At 59.7% G+C, this 14,724-nt stretch overlaps 1 protein-coding gene across 4 annotated transcripts in view; it reads right to left on the reverse strand.

Annotated features, from left to right (window-relative positions):
• Positions 1–341: 341 nt before the first annotated feature.
• The window catches only part of NFIC (nuclear factor I C), a 66,287-nt gene continuing 51,904 nt past the window's right edge, over positions 342–14,724 (reverse strand). The window contains exons 7-11 of one of the 4 annotated variants that reach the window (XM_008150638.3): positions 12,724–12,849; positions 9,968–10,152; positions 9,233–9,380; positions 7,138–7,223; positions 2,800–2,903 (exon numbers count right to left, since the gene is read on the reverse strand). In XM_008150638.3, coding sequence (XP_008148860.1) covers positions 2,886–2,903; positions 7,138–7,223; positions 9,233–9,380; positions 9,968–10,152; positions 12,724–12,849 — 563 coding nt within the window. In that variant the 3' untranslated portion in view covers positions 2,800–2,885. Of the gene's footprint in view, positions 2,904–7,137; positions 7,224–9,232; positions 9,381–9,967; positions 10,153–12,723; positions 12,850–14,724 lie in introns of all 4 variants that reach the window. The other 3 variants (XM_054717521.1, XM_008150639.3, XM_008150640.3) reach the window with 3 other exon arrangements.

Genomic DNA, 14,724 nt, shown 5'->3' on the forward strand with positions numbered 1-14,724 from the left:
GTGGCCGCCCCATGGGGGTACAGCCTGGGTCATGCACGCATGCGTGGCGCCTGGGGGACTAGCCGGTGGCCCAAGAGCCAGGGCACACTCCTGAGGTCTGTCTGCTGCTGTGGGCGGGGGCTTCAGAAATGACCCCTTGGAGCACAGGGGTGGGGCTGGGGTTGGCGGAGCACCAGGGAGCACCCCCAATGCAGCAGGAGCCATGGAGACAGCCCGGGGCAGGTGGGGCGTGGGCAGTGGGGCGGATCATGGGGCAGTTGCTCTGTGGATTGCTTTTTAGCATGTAATTTTTTTTAAAGTTCTTATTTTTGTTTGTTTTTTTACAAATAGAAATACATCCCTTTTCCATTTTTACTTTTTATTTCATGTCATTGTTTTGTCTTTTTCTTTTTAACTACACGAGCAGGGCATGCAGCTACCTTTGCGCTGATATTGTTTAAAGGTAATACTTATTTTCGGAAGGCAAGGCACATCATGTGGTAGAAAATTTCGTGCAAATTAGGAAACATGGACTTTTTTAAAGGTATTTTTTTTGTATCTTTTTTTAAAGAGGAGGGGGAGTCGTGGGGTGGGGCTGGGAGAGAGAGCCAGGAAGAATCTGCCATGCAGTGTCAGCCGTAGTGAGCTGACAGCAGGAGCCAGGCCACAGGAGTCCTCGACTAAGCACCATGCAAGTTAGGTCGCTGGGGGCTGCCAGGTGCCCCCTCCCCTACCACGCCTACCTGCACCCTAAGGTTCCCGGCTAAGCTTCCGGATACCCTAGCTGCATGACCCACCCCTCCTGCCCTCCCAACCAACGGCCCATGCTTCGGTCCCCGGGGGCCACCTGGAGGGGCCCTGGGGATCCATGGACAGGCCAAGGGTCCTTGAACCCCTCTGGACAATGGGAGGGGGGAGTCGGGGAAGGGACTTGGATCTTTCTCTTTATGATCAAGTGGGTTCGCCAAGCCCCTCGGGCTGGTTTGGGAGAAAAGTCCGGTTTCTGGAAGTGGGGGGAGGCTGGCCAGGCCCGGGGGGAGCAAGAGAAGGAGCCGAGGGCCAGGCTGGGAGCAGATGAGGCGGAGCCCTGCTCAGGGCAACAGCTTTGGCCTCGGCCCGGGGTCGTGGTGGGGTGTATTCCTCAGCGCCAGGCATGGAGGTTGGAGGCCGCCAGGGGGCTCAGGTGGATGGGCTGGTAGGGGTCTCTGTGTTTGGGCCTGGTTAACCTAGAACACCTAACACTCCCTCCTAGCCCCCCACCCAAGATGGCCACCCTGGGGTGGGGGCGGGAATGGGGCTGGGGCGCCGGGGTGGGGGGCACCCGGTGTCCCCAGCTTAGTGTTTTTGGAGCGGCTCACCGGAAAATGCTTAGCAGATGGAGGTCCCCTATGCAGCCGCAGGGGCCCAGAGGTGCTGGCACCCCCTCCACCAGAACCCCCACCCCGTCCAGGATTGCAGTCCTTCTGGGGGCCCTGCTGCAATGCACCTCCCCGGCTGTGCCCGCTTTGGGGGGAGATAAAAGTGCAAACCGTAGTCCCCCTTTGGGCTGAGGCACCAGGGAGGGGGTGTCGCTCCAGGATGTAAGGCACTGGCAGAGGAGGCGTTGAGGGGGGGGGCACACCAGTTTCCCCAGACCCTGCCCCCACGCCCCAGCACAGCAGGATGCTTGGGGGACACCCAGCTCTGCCCCTCGGGCCCTCTGGGGGGCCCCCATCTCTCCGAGGGGAGCACAGCAATGAGGGGTTGGGGACTGAAGATGGCCGGGTTGTGGGGGCGGGGATGGGGATACCCACGGCCACTCTCACGTCTCAGCCGGACAGAGGGGTGGGCGGTGGGAATCAGGCACTTAATCCACTCGCTCTCACCTCCCACCTCCTCTGGGTAAGTGGGAGGGTCCTCCCCGCCCGGGGCTCAGCGGATGGAGACGCCAGGTGACCCCCTTTCTTGAGGAGCTCCGGGTCTTTCCATTCCGCCCCGCAGCCCCTTCCTTGGAAAGTGCATTTCTTACAGTGTGTGCAACGTGGATCCCTCCCCTGGGGTGTGGGGCCGCAGGTGGTGCGGTGGGCCGGGTGGGGCTGGGGGCAATTGCATAGACTTCTCTTCCCAAACAGACCGGCGTGGGCTGGAAGTCCCGAGCCAGCCCAGCACGTGCACGCTTCGGGGCAGGCAGAGATCCCGTGACGGGCCCAGGACACTCCTGAGAACACATCTGCCACGTGTCCTTGTCCCCTGGCGACGCCCAGGGTCTCCCACAACCTTCTTCTGCCCTGTCACCTCCCTGCCCACCCCAGCCTCCGTGGCGCCTGCCTTCCGGCTTGGAAACATCGACACCAGGGTGGGAAGCCTGGCCTGCATCCTGGTGGCGGAGACGAAGGGGACGCGGGGGAGAGGTGGCCTTGCTGGGCGTCCTGCCCCGAGGGGCCTGGGCACGGGCATCAGGCTGCGCTCACCTGGTCCTGGTGGAGGTGGAGGCGGGCACCTGCCCTTCCAGAGCAGCAGTGAGAGATGAGTAACTTAGAGATCCCGGGCACTGTCCTATCCTCGTGCCCTCTGCCGAGGGGTGGCAGGTCCAGCCGGGGGTGGCAGGTCCAGCCGGGGGGGGCAGGTCCAGCCGGGGGTGGCAGGTCCAGCTGTGGCGTCCCAAGAGTCTGAAGCGTTGCCGTCTTTACCTTTTGTCTTCTTGCTTGGGTGGGTTTATTTTTATGATTTTTTTCCCATTTGTCTTTTTTTTGGCTTTTTCTTTTTTTCCTCCTGTTTATATGTGTCTATGTGTTTTGTCTTTTCGGCTGGGCTGGGAGTCGGCAGGGTGTTGTTGCTTGCTCTAACTTTCCACCGAAGACGTGGGCTGGGGGCCGGCTGGGCAGCCCACCCCGGATGAAGGAGCAGGGCGTGGGAAGAAATCTTTCTTATCCCAGATACCAGGACTAGCCGGCCCCAGGGGCACAGCGGGAGAGAGAAAGAAAGCGAGGTCAGGCTCTGCCACTGCCCACACCCGCCCCCGTCCCACCCACCGCCCTGTGACCCGCCTCCCCCCCCCCCCCCCGCCCAGATCTGTCAGCACTTGCTGGGTGACCCTGGGCAAGTGACTTCACCCCGAGCAGGGCGGCTAGATAAGACACAGTGCTCCCCATGGAATGTGAACCCCCTGTAAATCTTTCAGTACAAGCACATACCATGCAGCTTTTGGAATAAACTTATATACCAACAAGAAAAAATCTTTTAGCCCTTCCTTGTCTGCAATTCCAATCTACCCGAGCATCCTGCGGTTTTGCGTTGTAACTGGGCAACAGGAGCTGCGAGCCTCATTGCCCTGAGTATAGAGGGGGGTGTGGTTTCACTCTGCCTCCAAGTCCATTTTCTGCAGCGCCACTCTATCCAGGTATTGTGACCAGGGTTGCTTCTTTTTTTAAACAAACATTCTCCCATTTAATGAGCCCCCCAAACCCCTGGGAAGGAGGAACCACCCCATTTCCCAGTGGAGAAAACTGGGGATCACAGAAGTCAAATAATTTGCCCAAGGCCACCAGCGTGGGACGCAGAAGGCGGAATTGACACTCTGGCCCGAGATGCTCCAGTCCTCTGCCCAGGACTGACCCCTTAGCCTGGGCCTCAGGGACTTAAGACTCCCACTTTACCAAGGCTCCCGGGAGGGAGGCCAGGCCTGCGCTGGACAGCTGTGTGTTTCCACAGGGAAGCTGCTGTACCGATGCTTGCCCTGGAAATGCAACTGGCCCATGTGGGGTGGGTCTGGGGACTACTACCCCTTCCCCGAGGTCAGGGCAGTGCTGTCCCCCACCCCTGCTATAAATCAATTGTATCCCCTCCAACCAGGCCTTCAACCAGCATGCCCTGCGGCGGCTGGGCCATCCCATCAAACTAGCGCTGTGGCTCCCAACCCCCACCTCCAACCAAGTTCAAGTTCATCTTGGCCATTACCTCATGTCTGGTTTCCCTTGGCAACCAGACAGACTCTGGGCGTGGCCCTCTCCAGTGGTGGCCGGCCTCCCTTTGGCCGGGCCTCCTCCTTCCTCCCCTCCCAGGCCAGCTGCCCTGCTTTGGCCCCAGTGATAGGGCGGCACCCTCAGCTCCACATCCTCTCGCTCAGCTGAGAGGAAGACCGAGGCAGTGCAGTGCCAGGGGTGAGGTCTGGGCTCTGGCATTCCCCTGGGCTGGTTGAGCCACCAAGTATGGCTTAGGGCATGTGGCGGCTTAACCCCCTCTGGTCCTCAGTATACTCCTCTACTGAAGGGGTGCGATGGGCTCCTGAGCAGAAAGGTGGGCGGGGGGGCACTATCACACAGAAAAGGGGGTGAGGTGTCAGAGTCCTGGAACCCCCCCCCCCCGGGGGCCAAAGTGACAGCTGACTCAGGACTGGGGGGAATTGATGGCGAACAACAGGGAGGGGAGGAGGGCATGAAGAACTGACCAGGCGGAGATCAATGGACATTGTTCAGGAGGGGGCCCTGATGGGGGAGAGGATGGAATTGATCAGGGGGAGGGGCACTGATGGAGGGAGGTAATATTGATTAAGGGGCGGGGACACTGATGGGGAAGGAAATACTGATGGGGGAAGGGCACTGATGGGGGGAGGGGATATTGATCAGGCAGATGGGCCCTGATGGGGTGGAAGGTAGGAGATGGAAGGGGGTGCATGGGGAGGGAGAGAAGCCACTGCAGGCTGGGCCGGGGCGCAGAGAAAAGCAAACCTGCCAGGAATAAGGAAGGCGGAGGCAGAAGTGCTGACTGGGCCAGAAACCGGAGGCCTCTGAGCGCAGGGGCTCTGAGAGGGGGGAGCGGGTTCTCACCCACAGCTTCCTCCTCCCCACTTCCCTCCCTTCTGAGGAGGAAGGGGGGTGACCCCACCTGGGATTGGGGTGCCCTTTGTCCAGTGACTCAGGGTCTGGCCTGTGTCGTGCCGACGGGACCCCCCCAGCAGACCTGCCTTCCCTGTTCACCCAGACTGGGGCCCTTGCCTCCCCCATAACCCAGGCTCCCTTGGGAGGCCCTCATCAATCTGTCACCTCGCTTCCATGCCTCACCGCCCCCAACACCAGTCCCAGAAAATTCTTTCCAATTCCCAGACCCGGCTATGCCCCTCCCTCACTCTAAACCCTTCCATGGCTCCCCAAGGCCCCCAGCCAAAGCCCGTGTTCGAGGTTTTCCACATTCCAGCTATGTCTCCATCACCTCTAGCCTTTGTCAGTGCCAAGCCCTGGCCTAGACACCCTCATCCTCTCCTGCCTGGCCAGGACCCCCTCCTCCCTGCCCAGGCGGCGCCCTGGAGACCCCTCCACGGAGGGTCACCAGCCCTGTCCCACCCTCTCTGGGTACCCATCATCCCCCGACAGGAGGGGCCAGGAAAGCGTGGAGAAGCCAAGGCGCCTGCCTGCCTGCTTCAGTCCCCTCCCCTCTCGGGCTGTTCTGTGGGGTGGCCCCCGCCCCCTGCAGAGTTGATAAGGGAAGAGGTGAGGTGGAGGGTGGCTGGGGAAGGGTTAGGCAGGCAGGGCCCCTTCCCTGTTTTTATTAACTTTGGTTTCTGAAGCAATCAGGACATTCCCAGCCTCCCGTGGGGAGGGCTGTGGGTGAGGGCGGGAGAGGAAACACGTGGCTCAGAGCACTGGAGGGGGGAGGCATCCAGCTGCTGGGACTTAGAGAGGGTGGCCAGGTCATGGGGGCCTAAAACACAAAGCAGGGAGTCCTGGGGTCCCCCCAGCTTGCTGGGTGACCCTGACCAAGTGAGCCCTGTCTGGATCCCGGCCGGGACTCTGCAAAGCAGAATGATTCCCATGTGGGCATGTGAGGGATGTGGGGTGTCTTGGCCCTTCGGTGCCCTTTCTGGATGAAACTGGTCCCCTAACGTTCTGGGACCTTCAAAGACTCCCCAGGAGGGACCCAAGGTTAGAAGACAGAGGTTCAAAATAGGTAAAGCAAGGCTGTGAGGGAGGGGGAGGCCAGGTCACCCCCACACACTCTGTACCCCTGGAGCTGTACCCAGGCCAGCCTTGGAGGGACCCAGGACACCAGACTGTGGCGGCTGACTCCTTGGGTCTGGTCAGCGTGGCAGATTCTGAGCTCAGCGGAGAACGGGAGATGTAGCCATCTCCCCGCCTCCTCCCCACCCCTGTCCGTGGACCTGTTGCCAGGAACCCTCCCACAGGGGCTGGAGGGCCTGAACATGGCCCCTGGGACCCTGCACTCTCCACGCTCTGTGGTGCTGGTGGTTCGGAGCCGCTGAGGAGCCCTGGGTGGATTTCTCTGCATCTGGGCCTCAGAGGGCCTGCAGGAGCTGGTGCTGTCCTCGGGCTATTTTACATTCCGCAACCCCCTCCCCAACACGCACCGGAAATGGCCCAGCCACCACCCTCAGACCTCGTCTGCCAACACACTCCCGCCTGCACACAGCACAGACTCGAACCCTGACCGAGGGCTGGAGTCAGGACACATGGGTGGGGGGCTGAGGCCACCTCCCACTCCACCGGAAGCTGGGAACCAGTCCCTGTTCTGGATCTGCCGGGGCTCTGTACTCCACTGCTGTGCAACCTCAGGCAACTTGCTCCTCCTCTCTGAGCCTCCTGGCCTCGTGCTCAGCCCGCCTTCCTCCCGACCCTGGTACACACTCAGCTGCAGTAATACCAACTCTGCCTCTGCTGCAACCCTCCCCGCCTCGCAGGCTGTAACCTCAGGTGGGTGCATGCATGCTTTACTGGGAGGCCCCCTCACCTGTCACAGGCTGCCTCAGTTTCCCCACCTGCCCCTGGCATCCAGGAGTCCTCTGCCACCTCCCCCATGGTCCCTCTGACGGATGACATGGAAGGGATGAAGACCAGGGGGTTGAAAACTTGGGGTGACGTGATCCTGGGCAAATCCCCTCACCTCTGTGGGCCCCTGTCTCCCCACCTATACAAATTGGCCTAGGATGGCAATAGCCCATGAGGGTCTCCTGCAGGAAGCTGCAGGCAGGGTCTGGGGCCAGAGCCATACTTGAGGCCCTGGAAGGGTCTGGGAACCTGGTCCCCCTGCCACACTTAATGGCCACCGTGCCATGGTACGGCAAGGGGGGTGGCATGGGACCCAGCAGGCTGGCCTCTCCTGCACACCCAGGCTGGCCCCTCTGCCCTGGCCCACCCTCCCGCCACCAGCCGGCCTCTTGGCCCCTACCTGTGCCTGATAAATGCCCGCTGGATCCCTTGGTCCTAATCCCACAAAGGAACGGTTTGCAGGGGACGTGCCGGGCGTAGAGTAGGCTGCAGGGAGGAGAGAGACCGAGAGCCCGTTAGCAAAGGGGCTGCACGGGGGCACCCAGAGAGGGTGGCCGCTGCCCGGGGTCACAGAGCACCAGTGCCCTCCCCTGGCCAATCCGGGCACCCAGAAAAGCCCACAGCCGCAGGCCCCTGGGGTCACTCGGGAGGGGCGTCTGCTAGGAGTGAAGGCGCAGGATGAAAGATTCATAGTTCAGAAACCGCCTGTGAATTATTCAGGGTGTTCCACCGCCTGGTCCATCCTGCGACGGCAGCCTGCATCCCGCACAGGGCGCCATCAATTATTGAGGCTATTTTATTTATTAATTTTCCTCCTGGAGAGGCATGGGGAAGGCTGGGTATGTCCATCCACATACATATATATATTTGTATTTTAATTTCACCCATCATATTTTGTGGGCAAGTGAATAATTCATGGCTGGGTGCTACTGTGGGTCGGGGCTCAGACAGGCTGGGACTGGGTGGTGAGGGTTTCTGTGTGGCCTTGGCCGGGGTGAAGTAAGTGGGAGGCAGTGAGGCTCCAGGGCTACGTGGGGAAGCAGACTAAACTTGTAGTTAGGAACCGGGTGACGGGAAGAAGCGGGAATCCATGTTTACTCTGCATCTATTAAGTGTCTATTGTATGCCAGGCACTGGGCATAATCCCACTTAACCCACAGTGGCCTCAATGAAGCCAACAGGATTATTTCCCCATTTCACAGAGGAGACAGTAGGCAGTCGGCGATCACCGTCACCGCATACTGACTCTACTCTTGGCTCGCCGCTGCACTAAATGTTCCCTCTGATCTATTTCACTGACCCGCTCCCCACCGCCCCACAAGTATTGTGACTGTCCCATTTTGCAGCTGAGAAAACTGAGGCTCAGAGAGGGGAGGACATTTGCCCAAGGTCACACAGGGAGTGAGTTGCAGAGGCAGGATTCAAACCCAGCGCCCTGCACTGCATCTGGTGTTCAGACAAGGCCCGCCTGTACCTGAAGCTGCCTGCGTCTTGGCGGGCAGTGATGCTGCGGGCAGAAGTGCTCATGCAAGGAAGGAGCCGCTGGCCCTATGGCTCGGGCGGGGTGAGGCATCTCATTTGGGGAGTGAGGGAGACATCAAAAAGGGGGTGAGGGGCAGAATGAGACCTCAGGGAAAGCCTGGGGGTCTGAGACTATCTGCCCAACCGGGGCTGCTCAGCCTGAGAGGACGCAGGAGAGATGCTCTGGGTGCTGGGCGCTGAGAGGACGGTGGGGTCGGAGGCCCAAGTGAGGCCCCTGGCGAAGTGTGGACAGCCCCCCTCGCCTTCTCTGGAGCCCAGGGAGAGTCTGGGTGCAGAGCCCCTGCTGGTGGGTCGACCCCAGGACAGGGAATCTGGGAGTGGCTTTCCAGCCTGGAGCAGCCCCAGATGCGGGGAGTGCACGGGGGCCAGCGAGCCGAAATCTGGAGCCATATCCAGAGAGTGCAGCGTTCTAGAAGGTAAGGAGACCAACCCAGGGCCTTCTGGGGTCAGGCGGACAGGTAGGGACCATCCCATCTATAGGTATGGCTCAGCCCAAGTCACTAGCAAGAATAGGGCCTGTTGGGGTCATTTCCCCCAAAATTTGGAACTCTGGAATTTTTATGTGAAATGTCAGGATTTTAACACAACAAGAGATTCTCATTTTCCACAAAGGGCAGCTGGAGGCCATGCCTGGCCTTCAGGCCGCCCGCTGGAGATCTTCATCTACTGTCAGCGCTGCTTGCATGGAGGGCTTAGGGGTCTACAGTAGGCACAGGGGGACCCCGGGCCACTTAGCCAACTGGAGCAGACAGCAGACTTGCCCCTGATGTCCCCTAAGGCTGCCCTGGCCCCATGGGGGCCTGACCCTGTAGCCCCTAAATGGGGACTCATGGAACTCGCCAGTACCCACCAAGCTGGGCCTGAGCCCCCAACCCCAGCAGTCGGGGAGGGGAGTGGGGGGGGCCCCTTGGGGACGCCCGCCCTGCCACAGGCACCGCTTCCCGAGTGCTTACAGGGCGAGGTCGGTGACGTGCTTCCTCCCTCGGAGGTGGGTTTGGTGGCAGGGGGGAGCGCCAGCCTCGGCAGCCCCGGGGGCGGGGGTGCCAGCATCTGAGCGGAAAGGCAGTGACTGGACATTTTGAGCTGACCACTTCCATTTAACTGGGGGGAACAGAGAGACAAGTGGTTAAGGTGGCGGCACCCCCGCCGCCTCGGGCTGCTGTTCGCGGTCCTGCCGGGGGACGAGGGTGGCACGGCTGGACAGGTTTGGTGGGCACCACGGGCCCCGCAGGCCTCCGGCATCCTGGGACTGCACTCCCTCTGTCTCCTCCGTCAGCCACTTATCCACTCGCTTTCCTTCCACAAGATGCCGCCTTGTCCTAAACGACACGGGGGGGCCCTCACGGGGCTCTGCTTTCCTCATTCACTACCGGGACCTGGCCACCCGTCACCTTGCCAGCGACTCTAAAATCCAGAAAGCTCTGAACACCAAGAGCGTTTGTGGACGTTAGGCCTGAGCTGCAGCCGTAGGACCATGTCTGATTTCCAAGCACTTCGTAAGCTACATGCTGTCAATTCCAACATCTGAAAAGCCGAATTCTGAACCGGCCCAGCGCTGTGCTCCGGAAGAGAACTGTGGACCTCTGCCATTCGGAAAACCATTTAAAATAGAAGTTGCACGTTAGAAGGCCACCTGAGACATCGCCTGGAGCCCGCGCGGGAGGGGAGGTCTGTACCCCCAAACTCACCGGTCCAGGTTGCTGGCTGGCAGGGTCACAGGCCAGTGAGACGAGATCTTTGAGCGGGTCCTGGGGGTTGAGGTGAGGTGGGTAGCGTATGGCTGTGTGAGGGAAGTAGGTGGAGGCCGCCTGGGGCAGGATGGAGGTGGTGGGGAAGTGCAGGGCCGAGGACGGGTGCGGGCTCCGGGCGATCCCTGCAGGGACAGAAAGGGGCGGTTATTGCCGGGCTCTGCCCGGTCTGTCCTCTCTCTGTGACTGCACTGTGGGTTACACCTGTATCTCGGTGCCTTGGTAACCATGACAGCAGTAGGGCCCAGCAGTGCCGGCGATGGCCAGGCCTTGTTGTCATTCACGCACCCAAACTTGCTGACTTTCCCGGAAAACCCTCAAGGTTCTGGCACCATCCCTGTGCTCAGAGGTTATGTCCCCTGCCCCAGGCCACACAGCAAGCAGATGGCAGACCCAGGGTTGTAGCCCAAACCAGCTGGCCCCACAGCTGGCCCCTAACCCTGGGCTCAGTTACCTCTTTCTATAAAGGGCCAGGTTGTCAATATTTTCTGAAATACTAACAATAAAAGAGTAATATGCAAATTGACCGTCACTCCAACACACAAGATGGCTGCCCCCATGTGGACACAAGATGGCCGCCACAAGATGGCCAGCAGGGGAGGGCAGTTAGTGGGCGATCAGGCCAGAAGGGGAAGGCAGTTGGGAGGGACCAGGCCTGCAAGGGAGGGCAGTTGGGGGTGATCAAGCTTGCAGGGGAGGGCAGTTAGGGATGACCAGGCTGGCAGAGGAGGGAAGTTGGGGCGACCGGGCCTGCAGGGAAGAGCACTTGCGGGGGGACCCAGGCCTGAAGGGGAGAGCAGTTGGGAGGGGACCAGGCCTGCAGGGGAGGGCAGTTAGGGGTGACCAGGCTTGCAGGGGAGAGCAGTTAGGGGCAATCAGGCTGGCAGGGGAGCAGTTAGGCATCAATCAGGCTGGCAGGGGAGTGGTTAGGGGGTGATCAGGCTGGCAGGCAGAAGCAGTTAGGGGCATTTAGGAAGGCAGGCAGGCGAGCAGTTGGGAGCCAGCAGACCTGGATTGTGAGAGGGATGTCCGACTGCCCGTTTAGGCCCAAAGGGGCAGTCGGACATTCCTCGAGGGGTCCCAGATGGAGAGGGTGCAGGCTGGGCTGAGGGACACCCCCCTCCCGTGCACGAATTTCGTGCACCGGGCCTCTAGTTGAGATATAATTTGCATACTATACAGGGGTGGGCAAAAGTACGTTTGCATTCAACCACTTCAGGAGGCAGTGGGGCTAACCCAGGTGGAGTCACTGAAATTCAGGTTTACTGATTTTCAGAGACTTTAAGAATGCGTGAAGAACGAAGGCCAGTGGTTTGAGCACTGACAAGGCTGTACCTAAGTGCACTGTGCCATTCTTCTGAGTTAACCAAGCTGTTGTAATAGCCATAACCTGCATGTCTTTTCCCATGTGAACAACTGGAAACCTACTTTTGCCCATCCCTGTACAATTCACCTTTTAAAGTGTATATAATTCAACCGTTTTCACACATTCCCAGAGCTATGCAGCCAACACAACTATCTCTTTTAGAAAATGTCCATCATCCCTGAGAGAAGCCCCTGAGCCCCTGGCAAACACTCTGTGTCTGGACCTGCCTGTCCTGGACTTTCACATAAATGGAAGCACACCGTGTGGCCTTTCGGGTCTGGCTGCTCTCACTGGGCATCGTTTTCAAGGCCCATCCACATCGTAGCGTCAGTGCTTCACTCCTTTTCATGGCTGAACATTTCACTGTGGGGTTTGCTGTTTTCTTTTCTAAACAATTTAGTCACTTTTACTACATTCACTCTAGTTCCAGAGCACCACCCCAAAAAGAAGCCCTGTGTCCATTCACTGTCACCCCACCCCCTTCCCTTTCCTCTCCTGCTCCTGGCCAATTAGTAAATATTTTTGGCTTTATGGGCTATATGGTCTCCGTTGCAGCTACTCAATTCTGCCATCCTAGCCCCAAAGCCGCCACAGAATGGGTATGGTGGTGGTGGTGGTGGTGGGGTGTGTGTCAATAAAACTTTGTTTATAAGAATAGGCTCTGAGGGCCATGGTTTGCCAGCTGCTGGCCTAAATCACTGTGTTGTGCTGATGTCTGCCTGCCTCCCTGTATGTATTTCTGCCCTTGTATGGAACCAGATCATTATCATCACAAGGGGGTCACAGGGGATATTAGAGAGCTTTTCACAATTTAACTCATTCAGTCCTAATGACAGCCCTGGGAGGAGGAGCCCTAACGGACAGGTGACGTTAGGGAGGGCCTGGCGCAGCGTGCCTGGCTCAGCTCACACCCTGTGGTTGCCGGAGTCTGTCTCCCTCTGCTATTTGTGTGAAATTCCTGTCTGAGTGGCCAGGAGGCCCCGTATCACCTGCGTGGCCTGTGTGTGTCTGGCCACATGCCAGGTATATCTACCTCCTTCCGTGAGTGCCCCACACCATCGTCTGTCTATGGGTTATTCACATGTGACATAAGGGAAGCAGGCTAAGGGGCAAACCACAGGCTGTGCTCTTTCCCATGCAAAAGGGGAAACCGAGGCCCAAAGAGAGTCAGGCCTGGGCGCTCTCTACCACGGCACCTCCAGGTGTCCTTGCCCAGAGGGAGCTACAGCGATAGGACTCGTGCTCAGACGGCCGGTGGGACTTCCCTGGCCTGGAAGGGACTGACAAGGGTGCCCAGCTGCACCTCCCGCCGGGGGCCCAGAGTGCTCACCGCTGTGCACGGCTATGACCGGCCGGTGGTGCTGGGTGAAGCTGGAGAGGCGCGGTGAGTCCTGGGGAGACGGGCTGTTGAAAGGTGACTTGTCCATCTCTGTTTTCTTCACCGGGGATGAGATGCCTGTGTGGGGAGGGGCCAGAGGGTCACAGGGCCGCAGGCAGGGTGGCTCTACTCCCAGGACCCCAGCCTCCCTACTGAAGGCCCTGCCCCTCTTTCTCCCAGCAGCCTGTGGGCCTGGGGCCGGGGTTTATTTTATAGATGGAGCAAACTGAGGCTCATGGTAGAGAAGGGAGCCGCCCAGGGTTTACGGCTTCGGTGCCACCACAGGCCCCTGACATGCCCACCTGGCCCCTCACCTTTTCTCATTCCAGAGACAGGCCCTCCCAGGGCTGCCAGAGCCCCAGAGGAGAGCAGGGTGAGCAGACAGGAGGGCCGGCCTTGGCGAGCTGAGAGGACACGGACAAGCACCTAAGCCGCTTGTGCTCCCTCATCCTTTCAGGGGAAGGAAGAAAACCTTCTTGGCAAGGTCACCTCGAGGATTAAATGAGATGTAATGTGCGCAGGGCCTGGCGCACACCCACCTGCTGGCATTACTTGCTAACTGTCATCCCTCTGAAGATGGGGCCGCACTACCTCCCTGCCCTGCCCTCGGGAACCCTGACAGCTCAGCCCCTTGAACCTTCTCAGGAGCAAATGAATGCGTGAATGTGTCAAATGGGCACATGTAGGATCCACGGAGAGCCCGGCACAGAGCAAACACGGGCTTAGGGAGCAGCCGCCGTCGTCATGATACAGAGGATGGACCGCACCAGGGCCAGGCACACGCTAGCCCGGAAGAAGTGTGAGTGCCCCTCGACTTCCTCCCTGCACCCCACCTCCGCCATCTTCCAAATGTGAGAGCTAAGGATGGTGGCATGCCCCCCAAAGATACAGACCCAGCCCCATCCCTGGAACTGGGATCTCAAAGAAGTGGGACCTGGAGATGGACATGTTTAGAAATTATTTTAAAATTTCTTTTAGGGTGAAATGTACCCATTGAGACCCTGATGAGGTGTGACTTTCTTGCCACCCAGCACAAGGTCCCCTACTCCAGACACACCTCCCAGCACTGCGACCATCAGGGCTGTGCTGGCCACTGTGGGGTGCTCAGCAGCACCCCTGGCCCCCACCCACTCGAGGCCAGGAGCCCTCCCCCACCTGTGTGACAACCACCTATGTCCCTAGCCATGGCCCAGTGTCCCCTGTGGGCAGGGTCACCCCAGTTAGAAGCCCCGCCCTCCTCCGAGGCATGCTGGGTCTCCTGCCCATGGTGCTGGGGTCTCCTGCCCATGGTGGTGGGTGGGCATCTGCACATGTTCCCCAGCCCTGTCCCGCCCAGCTCACTGTCGCACCCTTTCCCGTGTGGCATTTCCACACGGGCAGCTTCCTGTCCTCTCCAACAGCATAGCTTGGGGTGAACAGATCGGCGAGCCAAACCCTGCTGCCCTCACACCTCACTGTTGGAGTGAGCGAGTCCTGGCTTTGGGAGTCAGGGCCCGGGCTTTCTCAGGGAACAGGAGGAGCCGGTGGGATGGAGGCTGTGGGCAGGAGAGGAGGCTGGCCCTGTAGGCTGTGCGTGTGTGTGTGTGTGTGTGTGTGTGTGCACGTGCGTGTGTGTGTGCAGGAGGAGGGCTGGCAGGCTTTCTGCTGGTGCAGGGCTGTGGCAGAACCAGGTTAGGACTGTCAGATGCTCACTTAGGAGGATTTCCTAGAACAGCCTGTCCTGGATGGAAATAGCCTGGTGTGGACCCGCCCCCTGAGCTTCCTGAGATGGGGCCTTTGGGAGCCAGGGCAGGGCATGGGGGAGGGGGAGCCCGGCGGGTGCTGCAAGAATAACCCTTCGTGCTCCTGGGCAGGCTCCAGAGGGGCCCCCCCCCCCCCCCAACACCGTTTGTTCAGCGTACAGGCCTGTAATGCCCCACTCGAGCCACTGTTATCAGCTACCACAGGCTCTAT

This window comes from Eptesicus fuscus, chromosome 6 (assembly GCF_027574615.1).
Source record: "Eptesicus fuscus isolate TK198812 chromosome 6, DD_ASM_mEF_20220401, whole genome shotgun sequence".
NCBI classification, from domain to species: domain Eukaryota; kingdom Metazoa; phylum Chordata; class Mammalia; order Chiroptera; family Vespertilionidae; genus Eptesicus; species Eptesicus fuscus.